The sequence below is a fragment of the Boleophthalmus pectinirostris genome, unplaced genomic scaffold (assembly GCF_026225935.1).
Source record: "Boleophthalmus pectinirostris isolate CB_2022bp ecotype Guang Dong unplaced genomic scaffold, ASM2622593v1 HiC_scaffold_16, whole genome shotgun sequence".
Taxonomy (NCBI): Eukaryota; Metazoa; Chordata; class Actinopteri; order Gobiiformes; family Gobiidae; genus Boleophthalmus; species Boleophthalmus pectinirostris.
The window spans coordinates 20,179,066-20,206,508 of record NW_026571095.1 but is presented as its reverse complement, the minus strand read 5'-3'; the positions used below and the strand labels follow the sequence as shown (position 1 = coordinate 20,206,508).

The 27,443-nt window shown below is 38.0% G+C and overlaps 2 protein-coding genes across 2 annotated transcripts; both read left to right on the top strand.

Annotated features, from left to right (window-relative positions):
* The first annotated feature begins 375 nt into the window (after positions 1 to 375).
* LOC110170426 (myosin-7-like) lies at positions 376 to 10,400 on the top strand. Its single transcript, XM_055152195.1, has 37 exons — positions 376 to 576; positions 1,291 to 1,434; positions 1,506 to 1,662; positions 1,743 to 1,770; positions 1,849 to 1,954; positions 2,117 to 2,209; positions 2,512 to 2,575; positions 2,733 to 2,831; positions 2,908 to 3,011; positions 3,098 to 3,236; positions 3,364 to 3,482; positions 3,571 to 3,720; positions 3,805 to 3,975; positions 4,036 to 4,345; positions 4,415 to 4,485; positions 4,573 to 4,778; positions 4,855 to 4,978; positions 5,049 to 5,185; positions 5,267 to 5,522; positions 5,602 to 5,844; positions 5,916 to 6,092; positions 6,177 to 6,322; positions 6,423 to 6,513; positions 6,578 to 6,967; positions 7,059 to 7,185; positions 7,254 to 7,372; positions 7,468 to 7,664; positions 7,739 to 7,922; positions 7,999 to 8,164; positions 8,246 to 8,370; positions 8,443 to 8,751; positions 8,827 to 9,030; positions 9,104 to 9,400; positions 9,485 to 9,589; positions 9,667 to 9,762; positions 9,996 to 10,130; positions 10,271 to 10,400. Exons 1-37 carry the CDS (start codon positions 376 to 378, stop codon positions 10,289 to 10,291), a joined length of 5,811 nt encoding a protein of 1,936 aa, XP_055008170.1. The 3' UTR covers positions 10,292 to 10,400.
* Positions 10,401 to 13,409: 3,009 nt separating this feature from the next.
* Positions 13,410 to 24,182, top strand: LOC110170425 (myosin-7). The gene is given in 39 exon segments (XM_055152196.1): positions 13,410 to 13,610; positions 13,828 to 13,971; positions 14,050 to 14,113; positions 14,116 to 14,205; positions 14,294 to 14,321; positions 14,438 to 14,543; positions 14,622 to 14,714; positions 14,783 to 14,846; positions 14,935 to 15,033; positions 15,113 to 15,216; positions 15,529 to 15,667; positions 15,747 to 15,865; positions 15,942 to 16,091; positions 16,528 to 16,698; positions 16,759 to 17,068; positions 17,196 to 17,245; positions 17,323 to 17,528; positions 17,602 to 17,725; positions 17,827 to 17,963; positions 18,166 to 18,421; positions 18,499 to 18,741; positions 18,818 to 18,994; positions 19,273 to 19,418; positions 19,490 to 19,580; positions 19,658 to 20,047; positions 20,136 to 20,262; positions 20,359 to 20,425; positions 20,427 to 20,475; positions 20,573 to 20,769; positions 20,973 to 21,156; positions 21,242 to 21,407; positions 21,487 to 21,611; positions 21,741 to 22,049; positions 22,132 to 22,335; positions 22,533 to 22,829; positions 22,940 to 23,044; positions 23,121 to 23,216; positions 23,328 to 23,462; positions 24,070 to 24,182. Coding segments are annotated over 39 exon segments (5,784 nt in total). The 3' UTR covers positions 24,091 to 24,182.
* Positions 24,183 to 27,443: the final 3,261 nt, after the last annotated feature.

Below are 27,443 nucleotides of genomic sequence, written 5' to 3'. Positions count from 1 at the left end.
CAGGTCAGGGTGGTGTCCTTGGCCTCAGTGGGGAGGGTCAGCTAGGGTTATATATTTGATATCACCAACAGTTCTGACCGAGAAGCTGCTTCCTCTTCACCTGGACTCTGTAAGTCTGCAATTATACAGTTTTATATATATAAATATATCTTCTTTTTTTTTTTATTACAAAAATTTTCTACATCTTTTTGGCATTACAGGTGACAGCGTAGTTTGAGCCCACCGGATTATTCAGTGGAATAAACAGGTACAAAATAACATATTAGAATATTACTACAGAAATGTTGTATTGTATTAGAATATAAAAGTACAAATTTATGTTTCTGGACCACTGATTCATACTATCTTTCACACTCAAGTCCCCACCCAACAGCCATGGGTGATGCAGAGATGTCAGTGTTTGGGGCGGCTGCCTCGTACCTGAGGAAGTCGGATAAGGAGAGGATGGAGGCATCTACTCGTCCTTTTGACATCAAGAAGGAGTGCTTTATCCCTGACAATGTGGAGGAGTTTGTCAAGGCCTCTATCATCAGTAGAGATGGAGACAAAGTCACTGTGGAAACACAGCATGGCAAGGTCAGTTCCTCTCATCAGCCCTCATCTTTGCTGTTATTTACCAACATAGTGTTGATGAGGAATAGTATAGGAGATTCACCATTAAAATATCAGTAAACATAAACACAGAGCAAAGGTTTGCTTGACACTTTTGACAGATGAAAGCAACAAAAAGCTATGTGCCTCTAATGATTAGAAACACATATGTTAGCCCAAATAACTTTAACATACTAAAACATCAATGTAACACTCATGTGAATGCTGCCAATATCTTGCTTAAACGTAAGGATATAGTGCAGGTAATAGAGAAAAAGTGGAAGAACAGTGTAGATCCAGTTGTGAAGTTAGTAAAGTCATCAGTAGATATGTCTATCCTTCACCAGAACTAAGACAGGAAAGATGTTAAGTGTTTTCTAAAATGTAATTGAGCACTGCTCCTGGATCAGGTGCTAATCTCAGTGTAAAGCTGGCTGTAATTTAAAGACTACATCCTTGAGTGAACGTGAATACAAGTTTAAATGGCTGCTTGCAATTAAAGAGACTGTTGTCAGTATGCTAAGCAGCTGAGTGGCGAAACAGGGCACTGCTGCCATCTGGCAACAACCTCGAATGGCACGCTTAGTGCTGTGACATAGGACACAAATACACTACACAAAAATATAATAAAAGAAGCATTAATTTAGGATTTGGGTTTTAAGATATATATATATATTTGTATATATTGTTTTCCTACAGACTATTACTGTGAAAGATACCCAGGTTCTGCAACAGAATCCTCCAAAGTTTGACAAGATTGAGGACATGGCTATGCTGACCTTCCTCCATGAGCCTGCTGTGCTGTTTAATCTTAAAGAGCGTTACGCCGCATGGATGATCTATGTGAGCAGATCACATGTTTCTCCAAAACAACAGGATGATTTGTTGATCTTTCAACTTATTTTCATACTTAGACCTACTCTGGGCTGTTCTGTGTGACTGTCAACCCCTACAAATGGCTGCCAGTCTACAATCAAGAGGTGGTTGTTGCCTACAGAGGAAAGAAGAGGAGTGAAGCTCCTCCTCATATCTTCTCCATCTCTGACAATGCCTATCAGTACATGCTGGCAGGTAGGAAGAGATTTCTATCTACATGGCTTTTTAAATAATAGAGACTATGCTGAGTAGTATTTAATATGATTTTTTTCTAGATCGTGAAAATCAGTCAATTCTGATTACGTAAGTATCATTTTTTTTATTTCACTTTATTTCAATTATTGAATGTCTCTGTATTAACAACATATTTATCAAATTCAGTGGAGAATCTGGTGCAGGAAAGACTGTCAACACTAAAAGAGTCATTCAGTATTTTGCCAGTATTGCAGCTGGAGGAATTAAGAAGGATCCCAATGCAAAAGACAAGGTTTGAAGTTCTATATAAATAACAACAAACTATTAAAAGCAATTGAGTTTATTTAGGATAAATGTGTATAGTTTACTTTCACATATTCTTTCATACCAAACAAAATGTTACGGAGAGTGAAAAACTTATTTATGAGATATCTAACATATTTTTTTTTGTCAGGGGACACTGGAGGATCAAATCATCCAGGCTAACCCTGCTTTGGAGGCCTTTGGAAATGCTAAGACCATCAGAAATGACAACTCCTCCAGATTTGTATGTAATCGTCACATAGCATCATCTTACTCTCTCAAGCAGGGGTGCTTAAAGTGGGCCCAAGGGCCAAATTGACTCTCTAAAGAGTCAAATTTGGCCCACTCAGATTTAAGAGCTATCTATTTTTTATTTAATTTTGCAATGAAAAGAGTAGTTGCTGGAGAGATCAAACAAAAAGCTCAATACAACTGAGTACAATTAAATAATAAATTTACATCTTGGCATATTAGTGCATATAAATTTTGGCAAAAGTTTGGCACCCCTGCTCAAAAGTTTATTCTGAAATAAAGCTCTATTTTTAGGGCAAATTCATCAGGATTCATTTTGATGCCAGAGGAAAATTAGCTTCAGCTGATATTGAAACATGTAAGATAAATAAAACATAGTATTAATGATTTGTTTAATATATAATATATATATATATATATATATATATATATATATATATATATATATATATACATATATATATATATATATATATATATATATATATATATATATACTTCTTTCCCACTTGCAGATCTTCTGGAGAAATCTCGTGTGACCTTTCAGCTTAAGGCTGAGCGAGACTACCACATTTTCTATCAGATCTTGTCAAATAAAAAGCCGGAGATCTTAGGTCAGTAAGAGGCCACTTCTCAAATGAATGCCCAACTGTTTGACATGCTTATACCATAGCCCTTTATCTTTTCCAGAGATGCTGTTAATCACAAACAACCCATATGACTATGCCTTCATCTCTCAGGGGGAAACCCAAGTGGCCTCCATAGATGATGCAGATGAGCTGATGGCCACAGATGTCAGGCCTATTACTTTCTGACCCAGTTTACTGCTTTAAACCTATTATAACTCATTGGTTGAGAGACTGAAAATACTGTTTTACAGAGTGCCTTTGATGTGCTGGGCTTTACACAAGAAGAAAAGAACTCTGTGTATAAGTTGATAGGAGCCATCATGCACCATGGAAACATGAAATTCAAACAGAAGCAACGAGAGGAGCAGGCAGAGGCTGATGGAACTGAAGGTATATTCTTAAATCCCTAAAAGCTGCAATCATCCAGAAAAAATAACATATATAATGTTATCACAGAAAAGTAACATTTTAGTTAGTCCACTTCAGAGGACAGACATATGACTACTGTTTGACACAGATGCAGATAAAGCAGCCTATTTGATGGGCCTGAACTCAGCTGACCTCATAAAAGGTCTGCTGCATCCGAGAGTGAAAGTAGGAAATGAGTGGGTCACAAAGGGACAAACTGTTGCCCAGGTACAGACTTAAAAGAAATATATAAAAATGTACGCTTCATATTATAACAATAATTTGATTTGTTTCATCAACACATGTGCATCAACAGGTGAACTATGCTGTTGGTGCCTTATCCAAAGCAGTATATGAGAGGATGTTTTTGTGGATGGTCATAAGAATCAACCAGTCACTAGAAACCAAACAACCTCGTCAGTACTTCATAGGTGTACTGGACATTGCTGGTTTTGAAATTTTTGATGTAAGTAAAATAATAAACATTTACATATTATTGAACATTTACATATTATTTTCATAATGTAAAGTGAAAACTTTTATTTTACAGTTCAACACCTTTGAGCAGCTGTGCATCAACTTCACAAATGAAAAACTGCAACAGTTTTTCAACCATCACATGTTTGTACTGGAGCAAGAAGAGTACAAGAAAGAAGGGATTGAATGGACCTTCATAGACTTTGGCATGGATTTACAGGCCTGTATTGACCTCATTGAAAAGGTAAGTTAGCTCGATTTTTTGTTTACTCTTCAGTTTAACTTAAACATCTGTTCTCTCTAGCCCATGGGTATCATGTCCATCCTTGAAGAGGAGTGCATGTTTCCAAAAGCCAGTGATGCCACATTTAAAGCAAAGCTTTATGACAATCATCTGGGAAAATCTGCCAATTTCCAGAAGCCAAGAATTGTCAAAGGAAAACCAGAGGCTCATTTTGCACTGGTTCATTATGCCGGGACAGTGGATTATAATATCAACAACTGGCTGGTGAAGAACAAGGACCCTCTAAATGAGACGGTAGTGGGACTTTACCAAAAGTCCACTCTTAAATTGCTGGCAACTCTCTTTGCACATTATGCTGGAACAGACTCAGGTATAATATATGATGTTTTTGATATTTCAAGAGTATAATAATACAAATGCAATACATTTTTTTAAACAGAAGGAACAGAAGGAAAAAAAGAGAAAAAGAAGAAAGGTTCCTCATTTCAAACTGTATCAGCTCTTCATCGGGTACAACTTCTAGATTATTTTACATAATAATAATAATAATAATAATAATAATAATACATATTTGAAATTTGTCTCACAATGCAACAGGAGAACCTGAACAAGCTGATGACCAACCTGAGGTCCACTCACCCTCACTTTGTGCGCTGCATCATCCCCAATGAGACCAAGACTCCTGGAGCCATGGAGAACCCTCTGGTGATGCACCAATTGCGCTGTAATGGTGTGCTGGAAGGCATCAGGATCTGCAGGAAAGGATTCCCCAACAGGATCCTCTATGGAGACTTTAAGCAGAGGTAAAACAGGTTTTCAATACAATTTCTTGTTGTAGTGAACTGGAATTCACAAGAGAGGATGTTTTATTCTTCACAGGTATCGTATTTTGAATCCTGCTGCAATCCCAGAGGGTCAGTTCATTGATAGCAGAAAAGGAGCAGAAAAGCTTCTTGGATCTCTGGACATTGATCACAGCCAGTACAAATTTGGCCACACAAAGGTTCTGTAATTAGCAACATGACTACATGTGGACATTGAATAAGAACTTAAACTGCAGGTTATATTTACAGGTGTTTTTTAAGGCTGGACTGCTGGGTTTGCTAGAAGAAATGAGAGATGAGCGACTGTCCAAAATTATCACTGCCATCCAAGCTAGATCTCGAGGACTTCTGTCACGACTTGAGTATCAGAAAATGGTGGAACGCAGGTAACACCAATTTTAAATTACAATAGCACATGAAAATTTTTCATAATGACTGCTCAAAATATGTGTTTTATTATGATCTAGAGATGCACTGTTGGTGATCCAGTGGAATATTCGTGCCTTCATGGGAGTCAAGAATTGGCCCTGGATGAAGCTCTACTTCAAGATCAAACCTCTGCTGAGATCAGCTGAAGCTGAAAAGGAAATGGCAAACATGAAAGAAGAATTCATGAAGCTCAAAGAGGCGTATGCAAAGTCAGAAGCCCGCAGAAAAGAACTAGAGGAGAAAATGGTTTCACTTCTCCAAGAGAAGAATGATCTGCAACTCCAAGTTCAAGCGGTAAGAAACACCACTACTCTTATAATTTCTGAGAGTCATATTCAATTAGTGTGTGCTATAAACAAAATCTTCCTAACAGGAGCAAGACAATCTATGTGATGCTGAGGAAAGGTGTGAAGGCCTGATTAAAAACAAAATCCAACTTGAGGCTAAAGCCAAGGAACTTACTGAGAGGTTGGAAGATGAAGAAGAGATGAATGCAGATCTCACTGCAAAGAAAAGGAAGCTGGAGGACGAGTGCTCTGAACTGAAGAAAGACATTGATGATCTAGAGCTAACACTAGCTAAAGTGGAGAAGGAGAAACATGCCACTGAGAATAAGGTGCTTTTTGAATTCATTAGCTTTGATTCATTGAGTACATTTCTTAGATCTGTACATTGCACAACTTGTAGGTTAAAAACCTGGTTGAGGAAATGGCTGCGCTGGATGAAATCATAGCCAAACTGACCAAAGAGAAGAAAGCCTTACAAGAAGCTCACCAGCAAACACTGGATGACCTACAGAGTGAGGAAGACAAGGTCAACACTCTGACAAAACTCAAAGCTAAGCTGGAGCAACAAGTGGATGATGTAAGACTTGAAACATATCACATACAATAACAAAAAAAAACAAAAAAAACAATGGTTACTAAAAATTCATTACGTATTTCTTAGCTTGAAGGATCCCTTGAACAAGAAAAGAAGGCTCGAATGGACTTAGAGAGAGCAAAGAGAAAGTTGGAGGGAGACTTAAAGCTGACTCAAGAATGTGTAATGGATCTTGAAAACGACAAACAACAATTGGAAGAGCGTCTAAAGAAGTATGATACTGACATTTAAAAAATACACTACTATACTCTATACTACTACTCCTGAATTAATACTACACTGTAATACCTGTTCTGACCTATATGCACACAGAAAAGACTTTGAAATTAGTCAGCTGAATGGAAAAATTGAGGATGAGCAGGCTATAATCCTTCAACTCCAGAAGAAGCTTAAAGAGCTACAGGTAAACAGGTATAGTGACAGTTATTGGAGCCCTGTTGTGTACGACTCTGCTGCTTTGTCAATAGGCGCGTGTGGAGGAACTGGAAGAAGAGCTGGAAGCAGAGAGAGCTGCTCGAGCCAAAGTGGAGAAGCAGAGAGCAGATTTAGCCAGAGAACTGGAGGAGATCAGTGAGAGGCTGGAGGAGGCTGGTGGGGCAACATCTGCCCAGATTGAGATGAACAAGAAGAGGGAGGCTGAGTTACAGAAACTGCGGAGGGACCTGGAAGAGGCCACTCTGCAGCATGAGGCCACCGCTGCCACTCTCAGAAAGAAACAAGCCGACAGTGTGGCTGACCTGGGAGAGCAGATCGATAACCTCCAGAGAGTCAAGCAGAAACTGGAGAAAGAGAAGAGTGAGCTGCGACTGGAGCTGGATGATGTGGTTTCCAATATGGAGCAGATTGTCAAGGTCAAGGTGAATAACACTTTAAATTGTATTCAATAAAAAAAAAAAATACTATAATACTATCATACTATATATATATATATATATGGTGTGTTTTAAGATCAACTTGGAGAAGACATGCAGATCTTTGGAGGACCAAATGAATGAATACAGAAATAAGTGTGACGAGTATCAAAGGTCCCTGACTGACTTCACCACCCAGAGAGCAAAGCTTCAAGCTGAGAATGGTATTTATTTATAAAATAGACAATAAGAAATAATGCTAACAACTGACTTTATTGAAATGCCTTGTAAGGTGAATTTTCCAGACAGCTTGAAGAGAAAGAATCACTAATTTCTCAACTAACCAGAGGAAAGAACTCCTATAACCAGCAGCTTGAAGATCTGAAACGACAGTTGGAAGAGGAAGTAAAGGTGAAAAAATTGTTAACTCAAAGCACTATGCTATATGTATATACATATTCATAAACACATAACGTACATTCTCATGTATTTTTCTGAATAAAAAGGCAAAGAATGCATTAGCTCATGCCGTGCAGTCTGCTCGCCATGACTGTGACCTGCTCAGAGAGCAGTATGAAGAGGAGCAGGAGGCCAAGGGTGAGCTGCAGCGAAGTATGTCTAAAGCAAACTCTGAAGTGGCACAGTGGAGAACAAAGTATGAAACTGATGCCATCCAGAGGACTGAGGAACTGGAGGAGGCAAAGTAAGTGTCCATTACAAAACACAACTACAGTGAATATCACCAAAGCTATAAGAAACTCTGAATATTTTTATTAGAAAGAAGTTGGCTCAGCGTCTGCAGGAAGCTGAGGAGGCAGTGGAAGCAGTTAATGCCAAGTGTTCCTCTCTGGAGAAGACCAAACACAGACTCCAGAATGAGATTGAAGATCTCATGGTGGACGTGGAGAGGTCTAATGCTGCTGCAGCTGCTCTGGACAAGAAACAAAGAAACTTTGATAAAGTAGGCATTGTTGAGTTTTTTTTAAAACAAAATATCCCAAATTCACCAATTTTTTTTGTGGTACTTTGATTAAAAGATCTTGGCTGAGTGGAAGCAAAAGTATGAAGAGTCACAAGCAGAGCTGGAGAGCTCCCAAAAAGAGGCACGGGCCTTGAGCACTGAGCTTTTCAAACTGAAGAACTCTTATGAAGAATCTTTGGATCATCTAGAAACACTGAAAAGAGAAAATAAGAATCTACAAGGTAGTGTCACACATGAAATAATTTAAAACAACATATAATCTAAGATATATATAAAGATCTAATGTATTTAATTATGAGCAGAAGAGATTTCTGACCTGACCGAACAAGTTGGTGAAGGAGGGAAAACTATTCATGAGTTAGAAAAATTTCGTAAGCAGCTAGAACAAGAGAAGAGTGAAATACAGTCAGCTCTGGAGGAAGCTGAGGTGAGAACAAAGTGAAACCACAAAAAGTCAAAAGCAAAAAGCTTGTATTAATATTTTTTTTTTTAAATACAGGCCTCATTAGAGCATGAGGAAGGAAAGATTCTTCGAGCCCAGCTTGAGTTCAGCCAAATCAAGGCAGACATGGAGCGGAAACTGGCAGAGAAGGATGAGGAGACGGAGCAAACCAAGAGAAACCTGCAGAGGATGATTGATACTCTTCAGAGCTCTCTGGAGGCTGAGACTCGCAGCAGAAATGAAGCTCTCCGTCTGAAGAAAAAGATGGAGGGAGACCTCAATGAGATGGAGATCCAGCTCAGCCAAGCCAACAGGCAGGCAGCTGAGGCTCAGAAACAACTCAAAACTATCCACGCTCATCTCAAGGTAATATAAGACTTATACAGTCAGCACAGTCGTGTATAATCACTTAACTAATTGTGTCGATATAAAATCACACAGGATGCACAACTGCAGCTGGATGACTCTCTTCGTGCCAATGATGATATGAAGGAAAACATTGCTATGGTTGAGAGACGCAATAATTTGCTTCAAGCTGAGGTTGAAGAATTAAGAGCGGCTCTGGAGCAAACTGAGAGAAGCCGAAAACTTGCTGAACAAGAGTTGCTGGATGTATCTGAGAGAGTGCAGTTACTGCACTCACAGGTGGGCAGTGTTTTACATGAGATCAAACTTTGATATAAAACACAATACTCATTATAACTTTATATTGATCCAGAACACCAGTCTGATTAACCAAAAGAAGAAGCTGGAGGCTGATACATCCCAGCTTCAGACTGAAGTGGAAGAGGCCGTGCAAGAATGCAGAAACGCAGAGGAGAAGGCCAAAAAAGCTATCACTGATGCAGCCATGATGGCAGAGGAGCTGAAGAAAGAGCAGGACACCAGTGCTCACCTGGAGCGCATGAAGAAGAACATGGAGCAGACCATCAAAGACCTGCAACACCGTCTGGATGAGGCTGAACAGATCGCAATGAAGGGAGGCAAGAAGCAGATACAGAAGCTAGAGGCTAGGGTGAGCTAAACACAGCAGTGACCTTTATTCAATGTGGTGCTGTTGAGCTATGTTGTTGTCAAGTGTTAAATACATTTTCTCCAGGTGAAAGAGCTGGAGAATGAGGTGGAAATGGAGCAAAAGAAGAGTAGTGATGCGGTGAAAGGCATCCGCAAATATGAACGCCGTATTAAGGAACTTACCTATCAGGTATGCTACCAATTCTTCATGTTACAATAGCTACATTTTCACAACATTATAACCTGATGTTTGCTCAATTTAAACAGACTGAAGAAGATCGAAAGAACAATGCACGTCTACAAGACCTGGTGGACAAACTGCAGTTGAAAGTTAAAGCCTACAAGAGAGCTTCTGAGGAAGCTGTGAGTACTGGAATTTTCTGTTTATAATTATTACAATAATGGCTATCCACTGTTGTCTGTCTAGTGGCTATCCAATGTCAATGCAATTATTAAACAAAGGAAGTGGACTGATTTATAACCTAGTCTCAACATTTTCCAGTTCAGCTCTATATACTGTATCCATTTATCTGAATAAATATACGTAAATGTTTATTATCTAAATGGCTAACATAAATGTCTAACATCTCTTACAGGAGGAACAAGCTAATGTTCATCTTGGTAAGTTCCGCAAACTGCAGCATGAACTGGATGAAGCAGAAGAGCGAGCTGACATAGCAGAATCACAAGTGAACAAGCTACGTGCTAAGAGCCGCGACGTGGGATCCAAGGTTTGAAGCATGCGCACATAGCCTTTGCTAATGTTTTGCTTTGCTACTGTTTTTATATTGACAAAAATAGCTAAAGCACATTGCTTGACAAGGTTTATTGCTTTGCTGATACTAATCAGAAACTTTTTTTCTTGCTACAGAAAGGGTTTGATGAGGAATGAAGCTTGTATCATCAATACAATAATCCTCTGTCTGCTGTGTTTATTAGACTCCCTCAATTATCCCCATTCACAAAAATGTAGCAATTAATAAAGATTCTTCAGCACCTCATCTGTTTCCTCCTTTTGTTAAGTTTATAACTTTACATACAGCTGATATTAAGTGCACTATGTAATCTTTCTTTACCAACTTCCTGACAAATACTAGCTTGACAAGATAATCAATACTATTACTCATCTCTGTCTATTACGATGGAATGCATACTGTTATTATGACTGTCAGTGTTTTTTGTGAGACCAAATAAGACTCAGGAGATAGAGAAACTGTATGCCTCAATATATCCTCTTAATGCATGCCATCAGCTGACACTGACACCCTGTGTGAGTGATAATCAGTGTGATGTAGTGAACCCCTGAACAAGGCAAGACATCTTGTACAATACTGACTAATGTCATGTCAGTGTAATATATATTTTGATTGAGTCATTTTTTTTTTTACATTTAATATAAAGAATTTGATCAAAAATGATATAATTGATAAAAATTTGCAGCATTTTTTTTTATCGGTGACAAAGCATCAAATATTGCTGGTTTCAAGAAGTGTAATCCTAGTGAATATTTACAATGCTAGCAATACTTTAGGAAAGTGGGGGATTAGTTTGAACTGCTGCAAACAGTTTAAAATGAATGAATTATAACAACAAATGTTTTTACATTTTTTAAGAGAAAAATCAAGTACAGTGCTTCAAAGGTCAGCGCTGTCTTTAGTCGGGTCCTGGAATCTCTCAGGGCAATTTGGCACTCTGACGCCTGCTTCCAGAGGCACAGCTAGAGTGGTTATCAGAATGGAAATAATCTCAGCACTTGTCAGCAGCACTTGACCCCAATTTTATCTCTTCACCTTTCAGAAGATGCTGATAAATAGTGATGATGTCTGAGCATAGCAGAGAATTAGTAAAAAATGCATACAATTGTCAATAAACAATTTGACAATATAAATAGTAATTGCTATTTTTATGCAAATTGCACAGGGAAAAGAATTAGTATATATTAGTAATATTAGTCTGTTTTGTTCAGACCGACCACAATAAATTGTGATGATGTACTGGAAAAAACACTCTCATGATATTTATGACACACCAACAGCGAGAAGCCATTCTCTGGTTGAGTTGATCCTCGATGTTGGCTCCTGAAAGCCTCTTTAGCCATCTCCTTCAATCAGTGTGGAGCTCTGGGCTGGAATTTCACACAGTTATCTTTGTCCGCAAAGACACAATGCCATGTCGACAGGCCTGTAACAGAGGGGCCAGTGTTCACAGGCTGCTGCATGATAATAGGAGAGGGCCTCCACAGTGACCTTGGCTTCACACTGGAGCATGGCTCACAGACATAGCCTTCTATTGTGTCATCATTATTGCCTTTGAGTAAATCTCAAGTATGTCACCTGTGGCAGACCTCTGTCTGCGCTGCCTCGCACTTGTCGCCTGGTTAATCTCATAGACGAATGTTCCTTATTTAGAACAACAGACTCAGTATCTCGTGGCTGTTTTTGCTCCCACACAGGCCAGTCTGTGATAAGTGAGCACAATATGTGGTCAATGCCTTGCGGTAACTTCCTTTAATCCCACTGGGTAAATGATACCAAGGCATGAAATACTTGTAATTTTCTCGCCTACTGCATGCAATATTATTTGTGTGTAAACAACACACTAACAACACTAATTTGCATTCATAGGATTCTCTGTCCAATAAAATTGTCCAATTTTGTTAATAGCATAGCTTGCATAGCCATTAGCCCTAAAATCATTATATCATATAACACGTACCAGTTACAACATACAGCGATTCATATATGAATATATACTTTCAAATGGTTGTTTTGTAGCTGACTTATTTTTGTCCATGGACTAAGGCAACAGCTTAGCTGTTGGAAGACATAAGTTTAGTTCTACATGATCTAGTAAGAGAAGCCTCGTAAAGGGATGAGGAGAAAGGAATTCCTTTCAGTGTCTATTTAAAGATTGTGTTGTCCCTGGTGCTTGAGGATACCTATGATTAATCACTAAGCTCTAGGGCACAGGTGTCAAACATAAGGCCCGGGGGGGCCAGATCCGGCCCTTCAAGACCTTTAATGTGGCCCTTGGGTGATTTTCTACGAAAATATTTTAATTATATTTTCTATTAAAATATTGGTAATTTTCTGCAGTGCTGAGCATAGCAGCGTCTCCAGCGCCTCTGTGCGTGCCCCCTCCCACCAGAGCAGCATAAATGAAGACTTGTCTCTTTCCAAACGGTCTTAAAGGACGATCGTTTTGACTGTTGACCGTGACACCCTCATCAACAAAATGTCCAACATAAGAAAAGTGGAGCCGAGTGCAGGATTTTCCAAGAAAAATTTACTTATTCCTGTTTGCATACAAGTTCATGTTAAAATATTGTGTTGAAATAGAATTTTTCTTAAAGTTTCAGGTTGTTCATAATATTATAATAAGAAAGAGTTCATCAATTAAAAAAGATTTCTGTAATAGATTTGCGATTCTCTGCACAAATATTTGAACTTATTGTTATTTTTGGGGTTTATATGACATGGGTTTTCTGATCTGGCCCCTTTGGGATCAAAGTAGGTTGGATACGGCCCCCGGACCAAAATGAGTTTGACACCCCTGCTCTAGGGAGTGCCTAATATGGACTCGCTGGGAGACACATCACTGATAAGAATGACCTGCTGATTTCTATATTGCTCTATGTCATTCATTAACCCCCTCCCCCCTTTGCAAGTCCCCAACCCATCTCAGACACAATACCCTTCTGAGACCCTTAAATCTCCTCCATATTTGGAGTAGAGGCTTCATTTAAAAAGAGAACTCATGGTGAATCCTCCAATAGGTCACCATTCTATCTCAAGGTAAGGTCCCAGAGCAGTCTGTGATTAGTTGATATAACATTTCTATACATTTCTAAACTGTTTAACAGCAGAAACTTCCATCCATTCTTCCTCCTATTCAGGACCCTTTCATTCTCCTCAAAAGGCACTGCTAAGGTTAGTAAACTGTGTGTTTTGGTTTAGATAATTAAAACAACAACAATCTGTAACCCTACTTTGTTTTATATAGGGTGAAAAATGGGTGATGCTGCCATGAAAGAGTTTGGGGCAGCAGCCCCTTACCTAAGGAAGTCGGACAGGGAACGTCTAGAGGCCCAAACCCGTCCATTTGACATGAAGAAAGAATGCTTTGTCCCAGACCCAGATGAGGAGTTTGTTAAAGCATCCATCATCAGTCGAGATGGAGACAAAGTCACTGCTCAGACTGAGAAAGGGAAGGTTTGTAAGGATCATTCTTCTAAAAAATATCTGAGAAATAGAAAGAAATATGATATAGTAATGTATGCAACACTGCTTTACTCTATCTGCTTTAGTAATATGTAAAAGCTGTATTTTACAAGCTAAGTTTAAAGTTAATAATAAAAAGAGAAAAGCTTAAAAATATTCTATAATATATTAAATATTTTATAATGTGCATTATGTATTTTCTTTCTAGACTGTAACTGTAAAGGACTGTGACGTACACCCCCAGAACCCACCTAAGTTTGATAAAATTGAAGATATGGCAATGTTCACCTTCCTCCATGAGCCTGCTGTGTTGTTTAACCTCAAAGAGCGTTATGCTGCATGGATGATCTATGTGAGATTATTTTCAGTGCATTGGGATGCTACACAAAATCAAACTACTGTCATTCACTATTGTCCCTAAATTTGACAGACCTACTCTGGGCTGTTCTGTGTGACTGTCAACCCCTACAAGTGGCTGCCAGTCTACAACCAAGAGGTATTACTGCCTACAGAGGAAAGAAGAGGAGTGAAGCTCCTCCTCATATCTTCTCCATCTCTGACAATGCCTACCAGTACATGTTAACTGGTAAATAAGCGCTCCGTCATTTTTAATGATTACTATGGATATATGAACAGCAATTCATATGGCATTCCTTTAAATCTATATTTTTCAGACAGAGAAAATCAGTCAATTCTTATCACGTGAGTGCGTATTTCCAATAATGAAATATATAAATAAATTATACATCCTTTTTAAATGTGTTCATGGCTTACTGCTGTATTATTATTGTTATAATATATGCAAACTGTCTCCGCAGTGGTGAATCTGGTGCAGGGAAGACTGTTAACACTAAAAGGGTCATACAGTACTTTGCCAGTATTGCAGCTGGAGGTGGGAAGAAAGATGGAGGCTCTGAAAAAAAGGTCAGTTCTTACAGTAAGATATAACCCATGGACACAGATGTATTTTTTATAAACTCATGGTTAGGTTTCCTTTTCCAGGGAACACTGGAAGATCAAATCATCCAGGCTAACCCTGCTCTGGAGGCATTTGGAAATGCCAAGACCATAAGAAACGACAACTCCTCCCGATTTGTATGGTTTGATGCACATTCATAGATTTGCAGAGTTTTAATGATAGTTGTTAATATTTTTAATTTCAGGGCAAATTTATACGAATTCACTTTGCTGCAAGTGGAAAATTAGCATCAGCTGATATTGAAACATGTAAGGTCTTAGATGACTTAATTTTTATAATTGTCATCATGCTATAATAAATGCCATTTTCAAACCCAAATTGTAACTATCTTCACAGATTTGCTGGAAAAGTCCAGAGTCACTTTTCAGCTCAAAGCTGAGAGAGATTATCATATCTTCTATCAAATTCTCTCTCAGAAAAAGCCAGAGTTGCTTGGTATGCCAGAGAAGACGTTAAACTAATCTGACATGGCACATTAAGATCAAAATAACAATAAATATTCCATATGTTTTAGAAATGCTGCTCATCACCAACAACCCCTATGACTACGCCTTCATCTCCCAAGGAGAGACGACTGTAGCTTCCATCAATGATGCTGAAGAGCTCATGGCTACTGATGTGAGTGGAGATGTGAAAATCAAAAAAAAAAAAAGTCTTATTCAGATTTATTTTTGATAGGGTTTAGGTATCAGGGGTTGACTGGAATATATGTTACTTCTAGCTGTAGGTCCTAATGAAATTTGATCATTGGATTCCTAAAAGAAATATAGCAAGGATTAAAAATAATTTCAGTCAAATGTAAGCCCAGGGTTACTGTATGATCCCTGGGGTTCAATTCTGTCTTAACCACTAAACCTCATCTGTCAATCTCTATGAAATGATTGCTTAAAAACACATTGAGATTGAATAAAGTTATTTTTTCTGTTTTAGGATGCTTTTGATGTGCTGGGCTTCACTCAAGAAGAAAAGAATGGCATATACAAGCTGACAGGGGCCATTATGCACTATGGAAACATGAAGTTCAAGCAGAAGCAACGTGAGGAGCAGGCAGAAGCTGATGGAACTGAAGGTTAGGTTCATAAAAAAGAGTTAATGGTTTGTCACATTTCATAATATTAAACACTGCATTTACATATCTATGTTTCCAGATGCTGACAAAGTAGCCTATCTGATGGGTCTGAACTCTGCTGACCTCATTAAAGGACTTTGCCATCCAAGAGTTAAAGTAGGAAATGAGTGGGTCACTAAAGGACAGAATGTCCAGCAGGTACAGATTTGAGAATTGCAGAGGAAGATCATGTGAGAAAAACTGGTTTAAATATGTGCGGATGTCTGTTTTATAGGTGTACTATGCTGTTGGTGCGCTGTCTAAGGCAGTGTATGAGAAGATGTTTCTGTGGATGGTAGTAAGGATTAACCAATCCTTGGACACCAAGCAGCCTCGCCAGTACTTCATAGGTGTGCTGGACATCGCGGGATTTGAGATTTTTGATGTATGTAATAGACACTGGTGTTTACTTATCAAGACAAGTGCTAAATTGGAAATGAGAAAATAAGGTTATGACTTTAATAGTGTCTTCACTGGCCTTCTGTTGTGTAGCTGTGAGGTAAAAAAGCAGAAAAGAGGAAATTCCTAATTCACTGTCTCAGGCCAGATATTGGGAGCATTTTCAGTAACCTTGCCTTCAAAAGGTTTACACCCATCACTGACAAAATTTTTGTGCATTTTGTGATATGTGGTAAAAACAACAACAACTTTTTTTTTTTTTGACAAAAACACCCCAGGAACACTCCAAAACTGAGCTACATCCCAAAATCTCTATTCCTCTTTTTTGTTTGGCTTTTGGGCAGACACTTGATAAAGTAACTCTTTGTGTCATTGTCAAAGGTGTCATATAAAGTATCTGACAACATTATGATTTCTTGCAGTTCAACACCTTTGAGCAGCTGTGCATCAACTTCACAAATGAAAAACTGCAACAGTTTTTCAACCATCACATGTTTGTACTGGAGCAAGAAGAGTACAAGAAAGAAGGGATTGAATGGACCTTCATAGACTTTGGCATGGATTTACAGGCCTGTATTGACCTCATTGAAAAGGTAAGTTTGCTTGATTTTTTGTTTACTCTTCAGTTTAACTTAAACATCTGTTCTCTCTAGCCCATGGGTATCATGTCCATCCTTGAAGAGGAGTGCATGTTTCCAAAAGCCAGTGATGCCACATTTAAAGCAAAGCTTTATGACAATCATCTGGGAAAATCAAACAACTTCCAGAAGCCCAGAGTTGTCAAAGGAAAACCAGAGGCTCATTTTGCACTGGTTCATTATGCCGGGACAGTGGATTATAATATCAACAACTGGCTGGTGAAGAATAAGGACCCTCTAAATGAGACGGTGGTGGGACTTTACCAAAAGTCAAACCTAAAACTACTTTCCTTTCTTTTTGCAAATTATGCTGGAGCAGAATCTGGTTTGTATTTTAACAGCTATATTTTAAATCATTTTAATTAATTAAACATTTTGACATGCAACTGAATGTAAAATCACTTCATGTGGTTCAAATGTAGCTCAAGAATCTGGAAAGGGAAAAGGAGGAGGTGGAAAAAAGAAAGGATCATCCTTTCAGACTGTGTCAGCATTACACAGGGTAGGGCTAGCAATTATAATATCTGCTTAAAAAGTAGAAATAAAATAAAATAAAATAAAACTTTGTTAAATCAACAGGAGAACCTGAACAAGCTGATGACCAACCTGAGGTCCACTCACCCTCACTTTGTGCGCTGCATCATCCCCAATGAGACCAAGACCCCTGGAGCCATGGAGAACCCTCTGGTGATGCACCAACTGCGCTGTAATGGTGTGCTGGAAGGCATCAGGATCTGCAGGAAAGGATTCCCCAACAGGATCCTCTATGGAGACTTTAAGCAGAGGTACTAATCATTTTACAGAAACATTGTGTACTATAACACAGAAATTAGATTTAATCTTGTGGAACACCTACAGATATCGGATCCTAAATCCTGCTGCTATCCCTGAGGGTCAATTCATTGACAGCAGAAAAGGAGCTGAAAGACTTCTTGGGTCTCTTGATATTGACCATAATCAATACAAGTTTGGTCACACCAAGGTAAAATATGAAATGGCAAAATAGCAAAGCAATTATATTTTTAGTGTGTGGTATGAAAATGAAAGGTTGAGCTGAGACAATGTCATTTTGAACTTTCAAAGGTGTTCTTTAAAGCTGGGCTTCTTGGACAATTAGAGGAAATGAGAGATGACCGATTGTCACTGATTATCACAGGAATCCAAGCAAGATCTCGGGGATTGTTGGCAAGAGTGGAATTCCAAAAGATTGTAGAAAGAAGGTAAAGGGTTACTACATATCTGTGTAGTATTGAAATATTTAGACTGAGAAATATTTACCGTAGATAATAACAAAGACAAAATGCACCACAGTGCATGTTGAACACAATGCTAATTAAAACAGCACCTATATGATTAGAAGCTAAAGCTTTTTTGGTATTTTAAAACAGCAGTTTATTTGCCAGTAACATTCAACTTTAACAGGGATGCACTGTTGGTGATCCAGTGGAATATTCGTGCCTTCATGGGAGTCAAGAATTGGCCCTGGATGAAGCTCTACTTCAAGATCAAACCTCTGCTGAGATCAGCTGAAGCTGAAAAGGAAATGGCAAACATGAAAGAAGAATTCATGAAGCTCAAAGAGGCGTATGCAAAGTCAGAAGCCCGCAGAAAAGAACTAGAGGAGAAAATGGTTTCACTTCTCCAAGAGAAGAATGATCTGCAACTCCAAGTTCAAGCGGTATGTGCTGATACTTATGATGATTTATGAAAAAATAAAACACTATGTAACTTTATTTATTCATAATAATATATTAGGAGCAAGACAATCTTGCCGATGCAGAGGAAAGGTGTGAGGGATTGATAAAACACAAAATCCAAATGGAGGCTAAAGCCAAAGAGCTGTCTGAAAGGTTGGAAGATGAAGAAGAGATGAATGCAGAACTCACTGCAAAGAAAAGGAAGCTGGAGGATGAGTGCTCTGAGCTGAAGAAAGACATTGATGATCTAGAGCTAACACTAGCTAAAGTGGAGAAGGAGAAACACGCCACTGAGAATAAGGTGCTTTTTGAGTTCATTAGCTTTGATTCAGTCTAGTCATGTAGATTTAATAATCTGTACATTGCATGATTTGTAGGTCAAAAACCTGGTTGAGGAAATGGCTGCGCTGGATGAAATCATAGCCAAACTGACCAAAGAGAAGAAAGCCTTACAAGAATCTCACCAGCAAACACTGGATGACCTGCAGAGTGAGGAAGACAAGGTCAACACTCTGACCAAGGCTAAGGCAAAACTGGAGCAACAGGTTGATGATGTAAGTACTAGAGTAGTTCAAAATTTACTGAAATAAAGAAAACTAAGAAGAAAACAAACCTTCAAATTATATGACAAGAAGCTTTTGTCATAGATAGACCTACTTGTAGAGGGTAGAACAGCTAACAACATGCCCACAAATGATTTCTTAAGTCAATATAATATTTGATAAATTAGCCCTTAATACAGTAATGGAATGCTCATGTATCAATAGCCACCTCTGTACATATTGATGTTATTGTTATTGTTCTCTTAAAAAAACATTACATTACATTCTAGCTTGAAGGATCACTGGAGCAAGAGAAAAAGGTCCGCATGGATCTTGAAAGAGCAAAGAGAAAACTGGAAGGAGACTTAAAATTGACTCAGGAAAGTCTGATGGATTTAGAGAATGACAAACAGCAACTGGAAGAACACTTAAAAAAGTAAGCATAAAATGAGTAAAGTACCATACTGGTTGATGAAATGTCTGGAATATTTGTGGTGTTTTTTTCAGAAAGGATTTTGAACTTAGTCAGCTCAATGGTAAAATTGAAGATGAGCAGGCTATTGCTATTCAACTTCAAAAGAAACTGAAAGAGCTACAGGTATAGAATGTCTTTGTAGTTATCATCATGTTCTAATCCTGATCAAAAAAGTGTTATTGCCATGTCTGTCGATTTAGGCCCGTATTGAAGAGCTGGAAGAAGAGCTGGAAGCAGAGAGAGCTGCTCGAGCCAAAGTGGAGAAGCAGAGAGCAGATTTAGCCAGAGAACTGGAGGAGATCAGTGAGAGGCTGGAGGAGGCTGGTGGGGCAACAGCTGCCCAGATTGAGATGAACAAGAAAAGGGAGGCTGAGTTTCAGAAACTGCGGAGGGACCTGGAAGAGGCCACTCTGCAGCATGAGGCCACCGCTGCCACTCTCAGAAAGAAACAAGCCGACAGTGTGGCTGACCTGGGAGAGCAGATCGATAACCTCCAGAGAGTCAAGCAGAAACTGGAGAAAGAGAAGAGTGAGCTGCGACTGGAGCTGGATGATGTGGTTTCCAATATGGAACATATGGCAAAGACAAAAGTGGGTTACACAAAAAAATCATCAGTTTTCTTTTTATGTTCAAAGAAAGTTTAATTTCTGAAAAAAAACAACAACAACAACTTTTCAGACAAATTTGGAAAAAACTTGCCGGACTCTGGAAGACCAAATGAATGAATATAAGACAAAGTATGAAGAATCTCAAAGATACATCAATGACTTTAACATGCAAAAGGCAAAACTTCAAACTGAGAATGGTAATTGACTTCACTGTCTTTGTCTGTGAAAATGACACTAGTTTTATTATCTAATAACGACGGCATTTTTGTATATTCTTCACATCCTCATAAAAGGTGAGCTTTCAAGGCAACTAGAAGAGAAAGATTCCCTAGTGTCTCAACTGACCAGGGGAAAAATGTCATACACAGCAGATTGAGGACCTAAAGCGTCAGCTGGAAGAGGAGACCAAAGTAAGAACCAGATATTAGCAGTGATAAATTATCTTTATACTATTATCTTCATAAATAATCTTATTAAGTTTGGTATTGATATTTATGTTATGTTTAGGCAAAGAATGCATTAGCTCATGCAGTGCAATCTTCCCGCCATGACTGTGACCTGCTCAGAGAGCAGTATGAAGAGGAGCAGGAGGCCAAGGCTGAGCTGCAGCGAAGTATGTCCAAAGCAAACTCTGAAGTGGCACAGTGGAGAACAAAGTATGAAACTGATGCCATCCAGAGGACTGAGGAACTGGAGGAGGCAAAGTAAGTGTATTCGTAACACTAGTGTTTATGGAATACTGTGCATCTGTCAGATCAGCTTTTTGTTTGTGTTATGTTCCTTTTAAAATGTAAGACGAACAAAAAGTTTGTCTGTTAGATGACTGGGCAGCCAGTGATCTTACAATTAAAATTATAATGGAACCAGGACATCAATAGGACATGAATGTTGTCCATTGTTTACAAAGGAAAAAGTTGGCTCAGCGCCTGCAGGAAGCTGAGGAGGCAGTGGAAGCAGTTAATGCCAAGTGCTCCTCTCTGGAGAAGACCAAACACAGACTCCAGAATGAGATTGAAGATCTCATGGTGGACGTGGAGAGGTCTAATGCTGCTGCAGCTGCTCTGGACAAGAAACAAAGAAACTTTGATAAAGTAGGCATTGTTGAATTACCATAATCATTATTGAAACTAAATATCCCGAATTGACCTGAATTGTCGTTGTACTTTGTATTAAAAGATCTTGTCTGAGTGGAAACAAAAGTATGAGGAGTCACAAGCAGAGCTGGAGAGCTCCCAGAAAGAGGCGAGGGCCTTGAGCACTGAGCTTTTCAAACTGAAAAACTCTTATGAAGAATCTTTGGATCATTTGGAGACAATGAAGAGAGAAAACAAGAACTTGCAAGGTAATGTCCATCACCATTTGAGAATTGTATACAGTACACTAGTTTTGCCGTAATACATTGACATGTTTCTTTTTTACAGAGGAGATTTCTGACTTGACGGAGCAACTTGGTGAGTCAGGAAAGAATATTCATGAATTGGAGAAATTGCGAAAACAACTAGAACAAGAAAAGAGCGAGATCCAGTCAGCTCTAGAAGAAGCTGAAGTAAGATTTAACTATTATTATACTACTATAGTAGTATACTGTACTATTACTTTTACTATATTACTATAACTAAGTATAACTCATTATAACTATAACTATTAACTGTATCTGTCTACTGTTACCTCTCAGGCATCTCTAGAGCACGAGGAAGGAAAGATTCTCCGGGCACAGCTTGAGTTCAATCAGATAAAAGCTGATATTGAGCGGAAACTGGCTGAGAAGGATGAAGAAATGGAACAAACCAAAAGAAATCTGCAGAGGATGATTGATACCCTTCAGAGCTCTCTTGAAGCTGAGTCCCGCAGCAGAAATGAAGCTCTTCGTCTGAAGAAAAAGATGGAGGGAGACCTCAATGAGATGGAGATCCAGCTCAGCCAAGCCAACAGGCAGGCAGCTGAGGCTCAGAAACAACTCAAATCAGTTCATGCTCACCTGAAGGTACACAATAATAGCTTTATAAATGGCTTTCTATTACTGGAATGCCACTTTACTGTAATATCCTTTATGTCTTCACATGCAGGATTGCCAAATTCAGCTGGATGACTCAGTTCGTGCTAATGATGATCTTAAGGAGAATATTGCCATCGTGGAAAGACGCAACAATTTGCTACAAGCTGAACTTGAGGAACTAAGAGCTGCTCTGGATCAAACTGAGCGCAGTCGTAAACTTGCTGAACAAGAACTGCTTGATGTCAGTGAGAGGGTTCAACTGCTGCACTCACAGGTAAAATAATAGTCAGAGAAATGGTGGGATGGGTGCATAAATGTCACTGGATATTAAACTGTATCATGTGAAGTCAGTAAACTGGAGCACCTAATTATTTTACTTTACTTATTATCTTAGTATTTCTTATCTCTTAGAAAGATAAATAGATGCAATGCAGAATGATTAATACTACTCAGTTTGTGCTTGATTTGTAGAATACAGGCCTAATTAACCAAAAGAAGAAACTTGAGAATGATGCATCCCAGCTTCAGACTGAAGTGGAAGAGGCAGTGCAGGAGTGCAGAAATGCAGAGGAGAAGGCCAAAAAGGCTATCACTGATGCAGCCATGATGGCAGAGGAGCTGAAGAAAGAGCAGGACACCAGTGCTCACCTGGAGCGCATGAAGAAGAACATGGAGCAGACCATCAAAGACCTGCAACACCGTCTGGATGAGGCCGAACAGATCGCTATGAAGGGAGGCAAGAAGCAAGTGCAGAAACTGGAAGCCAGGGTATGTATTATTCATCATATTTAACAGTCAATATGACAACAGAAGAAATTTACTTATTTTTGTGACAAAATGTAATTAAAATTACATATCATATTGTTGTAAACTTTAAGGTGAGGGAACTTGAAAATGAGGTTGAGTCAGAGCAGAAGAAAAGTGCTGAAGCTGTGAAAGGCATTCGTAAATATGAACGCCGCATCAAAGAACTTACCTATCAGGTAATTTCTCTAAATCTGTTTACTTAGCTCTTATAGCTAATGCACCAACAATTAATCTATTTTCACTCTTTAACAGACTGAAGAAGACCGTAAGAACGTTGCACGTCTGCAAGATCTAGTTGACAAATTGCAGCTGAAAGTTAAAGCTTACAAGAGAGCTGCTGAGGAGGCAGTAAGTTTGAACACACTTTTGGAGCCAAAAAACAAAAATACTATTGTTTCTGAGATACAGTAAGTAGTTCTATTTGAGATTGTGTAAGTTGTATTTGTGTTTAATTTATAGGAAGAGCAGGCTAACACACATCTGAGCAAGTTCCGTAAGCTCCAACATGAGTTGGATGAGGCAGAGGAGCGAGCTGACATTGCAGAGTCTCAAGTCAACAAGATGCGTGCTAAAAGCCGTGATGTGGGATCTAAGGTAATCAGACTTCTTTCACTTTGACAAAATAACTAAAGAAACTGAATTATACAAAGAAATCAGACCAGAGTTTTGTATAGAATAATTTTATTCTGATTCAGGGTATTTGAGGTATGGATTAGTTAAACTGTTATTTATTGCTTTTTAAATAAAAATAATAATGTTAATTTACTAATTAAAAAGTAATACAAATGTGCTTAGTATGTGAGTATAAACAAATCGTCAGAACAATGCATGTTAATGAACATACATCAAGCATCTCCTTCCCATAAGCACCTGGCATTCCCAATCTCCCATCCTGTACTAACAAACCTGCTTAGCTTCCAAGATTAAATGAGAATGGGCATTCTAAAAGCAAATTGATTGAATAAATGTGTGATTAAATGATTAATGTGATTTATTGTTATTACAAATAACACCATAATAAAATGTCAAATTATAAATGCAGATTACTCATTAAGACGACTGAAAGTGTTTTATATTCATGACACATTCATTGCCCAACTGGTGTGTGTCCTTAAAACCTCACCTTGGCATCCACTGTATCTCGAGTCTCTGTGGCCTTCTAGCTTTGACCTGTCTCCCTTTTCCACATTGTGTCTTACAGAAAGGACTGGATGAGGAGTGAAACTCGCAGGCCATGCATCTTCAAGTTTTTGTGTGACTTGTTTCCTCTATCTCCAATGTAGTTCTGTAGAATAAAGCAAATCGTTTAAATTATGTGTAACCTTGTTTTTCATTTATTAAAAAAACACACATGCCACGCTATGGTTTATTCATAATTTTACCGATGCATTTCTAATTTGTTCCTTATAAAAAGAAATAAAAAAAAAGTACAATGATGAAAATTAAGTGGTAATCCAAAGAAGAATAGTGATATAGTGAATTTTAAAAAATCTGTCCAATAATTACTTATGTTGACTCTGTCAATCAAGTCTGCATTCGGATAAATTATAGTAATAATCTGTAATAGCATGATTTTGACAGGAATATGAGCTGATCAGCCTACAGCCCATGACCTGAAAGTGTCTCTACTGCCACCTAATGTCAACACTTGACCTGTAAACACATCATGTGAGTTTAGTGATATTGGAGACTGGAGTTGTATATTTGATCTTAGTCAATGTAAAATACATAATAAACTCACACTTGTGTTTTATTGTCTGCAGCCCAACCAACTGAAAGAATTTTTTGCAAGAACTGAAAATATAAAACTAAATTAAGATCTGGAATGGTGGAAAGCATAAGCAAATACATTCAAATGCTCAGACTACCATTCGGCTTTCCAGTGACAATGGAAATCTGAAGAACATGAACACATACAAAAATAACAGTATTTATGGTCAAACATTACATTACAAGTGTTATTCTTCATGTCAGAGTAGCTGCCTGTTGTTTTAGTTACAAACCAAATGGCAAATTATCACAGTGTAAGGGCAACATTTTTGGTTTTCTATTAACATTAATAGAACAAAAATTATAGAATACATTTATTTGCAACACATGAAACTTTAACATGGGCCTCTGTCTATCTAGATTATATTTCCAATATCAAACACCTGTTATACTACATCACAATGTCCTTCTCAATCAAGGAGAAAAAACGCAGACAAGAATTTCACAGGGCTATCTTTGTCATCATCAAGGCCAAAGGAAAGGAAACAATGCCATGACAGCAGAACGAGACAAATGTGGTGGACCACAGTGCGCTGAGTGGTGTTGAGTGATAATTCAAAGTCCTTGACCTTAATACTCTCTCGACAGCTGCACCACTTTATTTTCTCCAGAATGCATTTCACAGCCCCCTTCACATGACCTGATCATGAACTTTATCTTGTTGATTAGGAGTTGCTGCATGAGGGTACCAAACACGTTAAGTAATTAAGTTTGTAGTTTAATTGTCAGCCTTCTGTTTGGGATTTAGTTGGCCCTAGTTTGAACTTGCTGATTCTGACTTTGGAAACCTTACCTATTTTAAAATTTCTTTCCAGTACAGAGATGGCTAATAATAATATCCAAATATCCATGTAATATAGATCTGGAAAATGCCATTACAAATGTGTACTCATGTGCACTTTGAAACTGAATACAATAATGCTAATAATGCTTATCCCAAATGTAACATAAACATGATGAGTGTGACAAATTGAGGGAGGGTTAAATTATAATAAATTATTATTATATATATTGAAAATAAATCTCAGTCCAGAAAAGTGCCGTACTAGGAACTGATAATGAGAGAGAGACCACCTGAGGAGGGTGAGGAAGAGATTATATATATAAAAAATGTGTTCCTCATACCCTCATCCAGCTCGGATCCTGGAGAGTTCTGCGCAGTATTTTTGCTGGTCCTATACTGGACTTTTCTGAAGTGAAATGTCTTCATTCATTCTCTCTCTCTCTCTCTCTCTCTCTCTCTCTCTCTATATATATATATATATGTATATGTATGTATATACACACATCTATATATATTTATATTTATATATAAACACTGGCATGAAAATAAGTGTATGAGGCTAGTCCTGATACCAGCTATTGCACCGACTTTTCTTTGAATTAGGTAGAGTATTCACCTTGTTTGTCACATGCTGAAAGTAACAAATATTAAATATTAAATATGAATTATTAAAATTTCTTTCTGATCATGATGTAGGTATTCCTTCGGTACACATACATCAGATTTTGTGGTTGCATGCCATTTAAATGATCTTAACTATCCATAAATCACATAATAATCAGGTGTGCCTGTGAACATAGCCACTGTCGTTCACCATTACCATTCTATCAGTCTGTCCACACGACCTTGGCCCAGTCTTTCTTCACCATCTTTAAGTTTGACCTTGGGGTTTCCTTTAGGAAGCATTTCATGTATTTGGCTTCACAAAAGAAAGTTAAACAAAAGCAAAGAAGAGACAAACTGAAGACACAAGAGGTGGTCAAAACAAAACCTAAAGAAACATGTGGTAGGGAGATGTAAATAACATATTTGCATAATATATAAGTTACAAAATTATCTTTTTAAATGAGCACAGGTGGAAAATCGTTCTTTCAGTTTTAATCAGACACCACATTGAACAATTAATAAATATAAAACTGGTGTTTAAAAGTAAAATAGCAAAATATATTATCATCTAGTTAGTTAAGTCTAGTTAAGTCTAGTCTAGCCTAGTTATCTAGTTACCATAAGTTATTTTAGTTATACATTTTTTTTTTTGCTTGAAGGTATAACAATCACTATTGTAATTACTTTTTACAGTCAGCAGAGGGAGTGTTTTCTGGAGCACTTGTTCCAGTGCTACACAATACATTGGCTGTTTTTTTATAACAGCTGTGCCATTTTACTTGAGTACTTTCAATAATATTAGTAATCTTAATGTGGAAATTCAGCTTTGACAATAAATACTAATACTAATAAGTTATTGTTTTTACTGTGAGCATTTTTCAACAGAAAATCATAAATAGAACAGAGGTGATGTATAGTATTATTGCATAAATTAACACAAGTCCGCTTAAATGCCTTAAACTTAAAAATGCTTACAAAAGAAAAAAGTAAAAAGTGTCATTTGAATGTATAGTATTTGCTAGAACAGACCTCAAAGTCAATCCATGCTTTGGTGATGTTGCTTTGATGTCCATGATGAATACTAGAGTACACACCAAAAAGGCAAAGTAAAAACTGTGAATCATCAATAGGTGTCAAAAATTAAATGTACCAGTGGTTGCTAGAGTTTGAGGTAAGCATAGTACATAGTATGATATGAGATCTCCACAACTCAAAACTCCTTTATTTTTGCCCCCATTCCCAATGTGTAATGACATTCTACAATCAACAGAGGGAGCCACATCTTTACTGGAATAGATGTTTCAATCTAAACTTCACCTACTGTAGCTAATTAAGTTCGTGCTGTAAGACATTACAAAGTATTACATAATTTTCATATTCTTATCTAATTGGAATAGAATAAACAATCTTGTGCA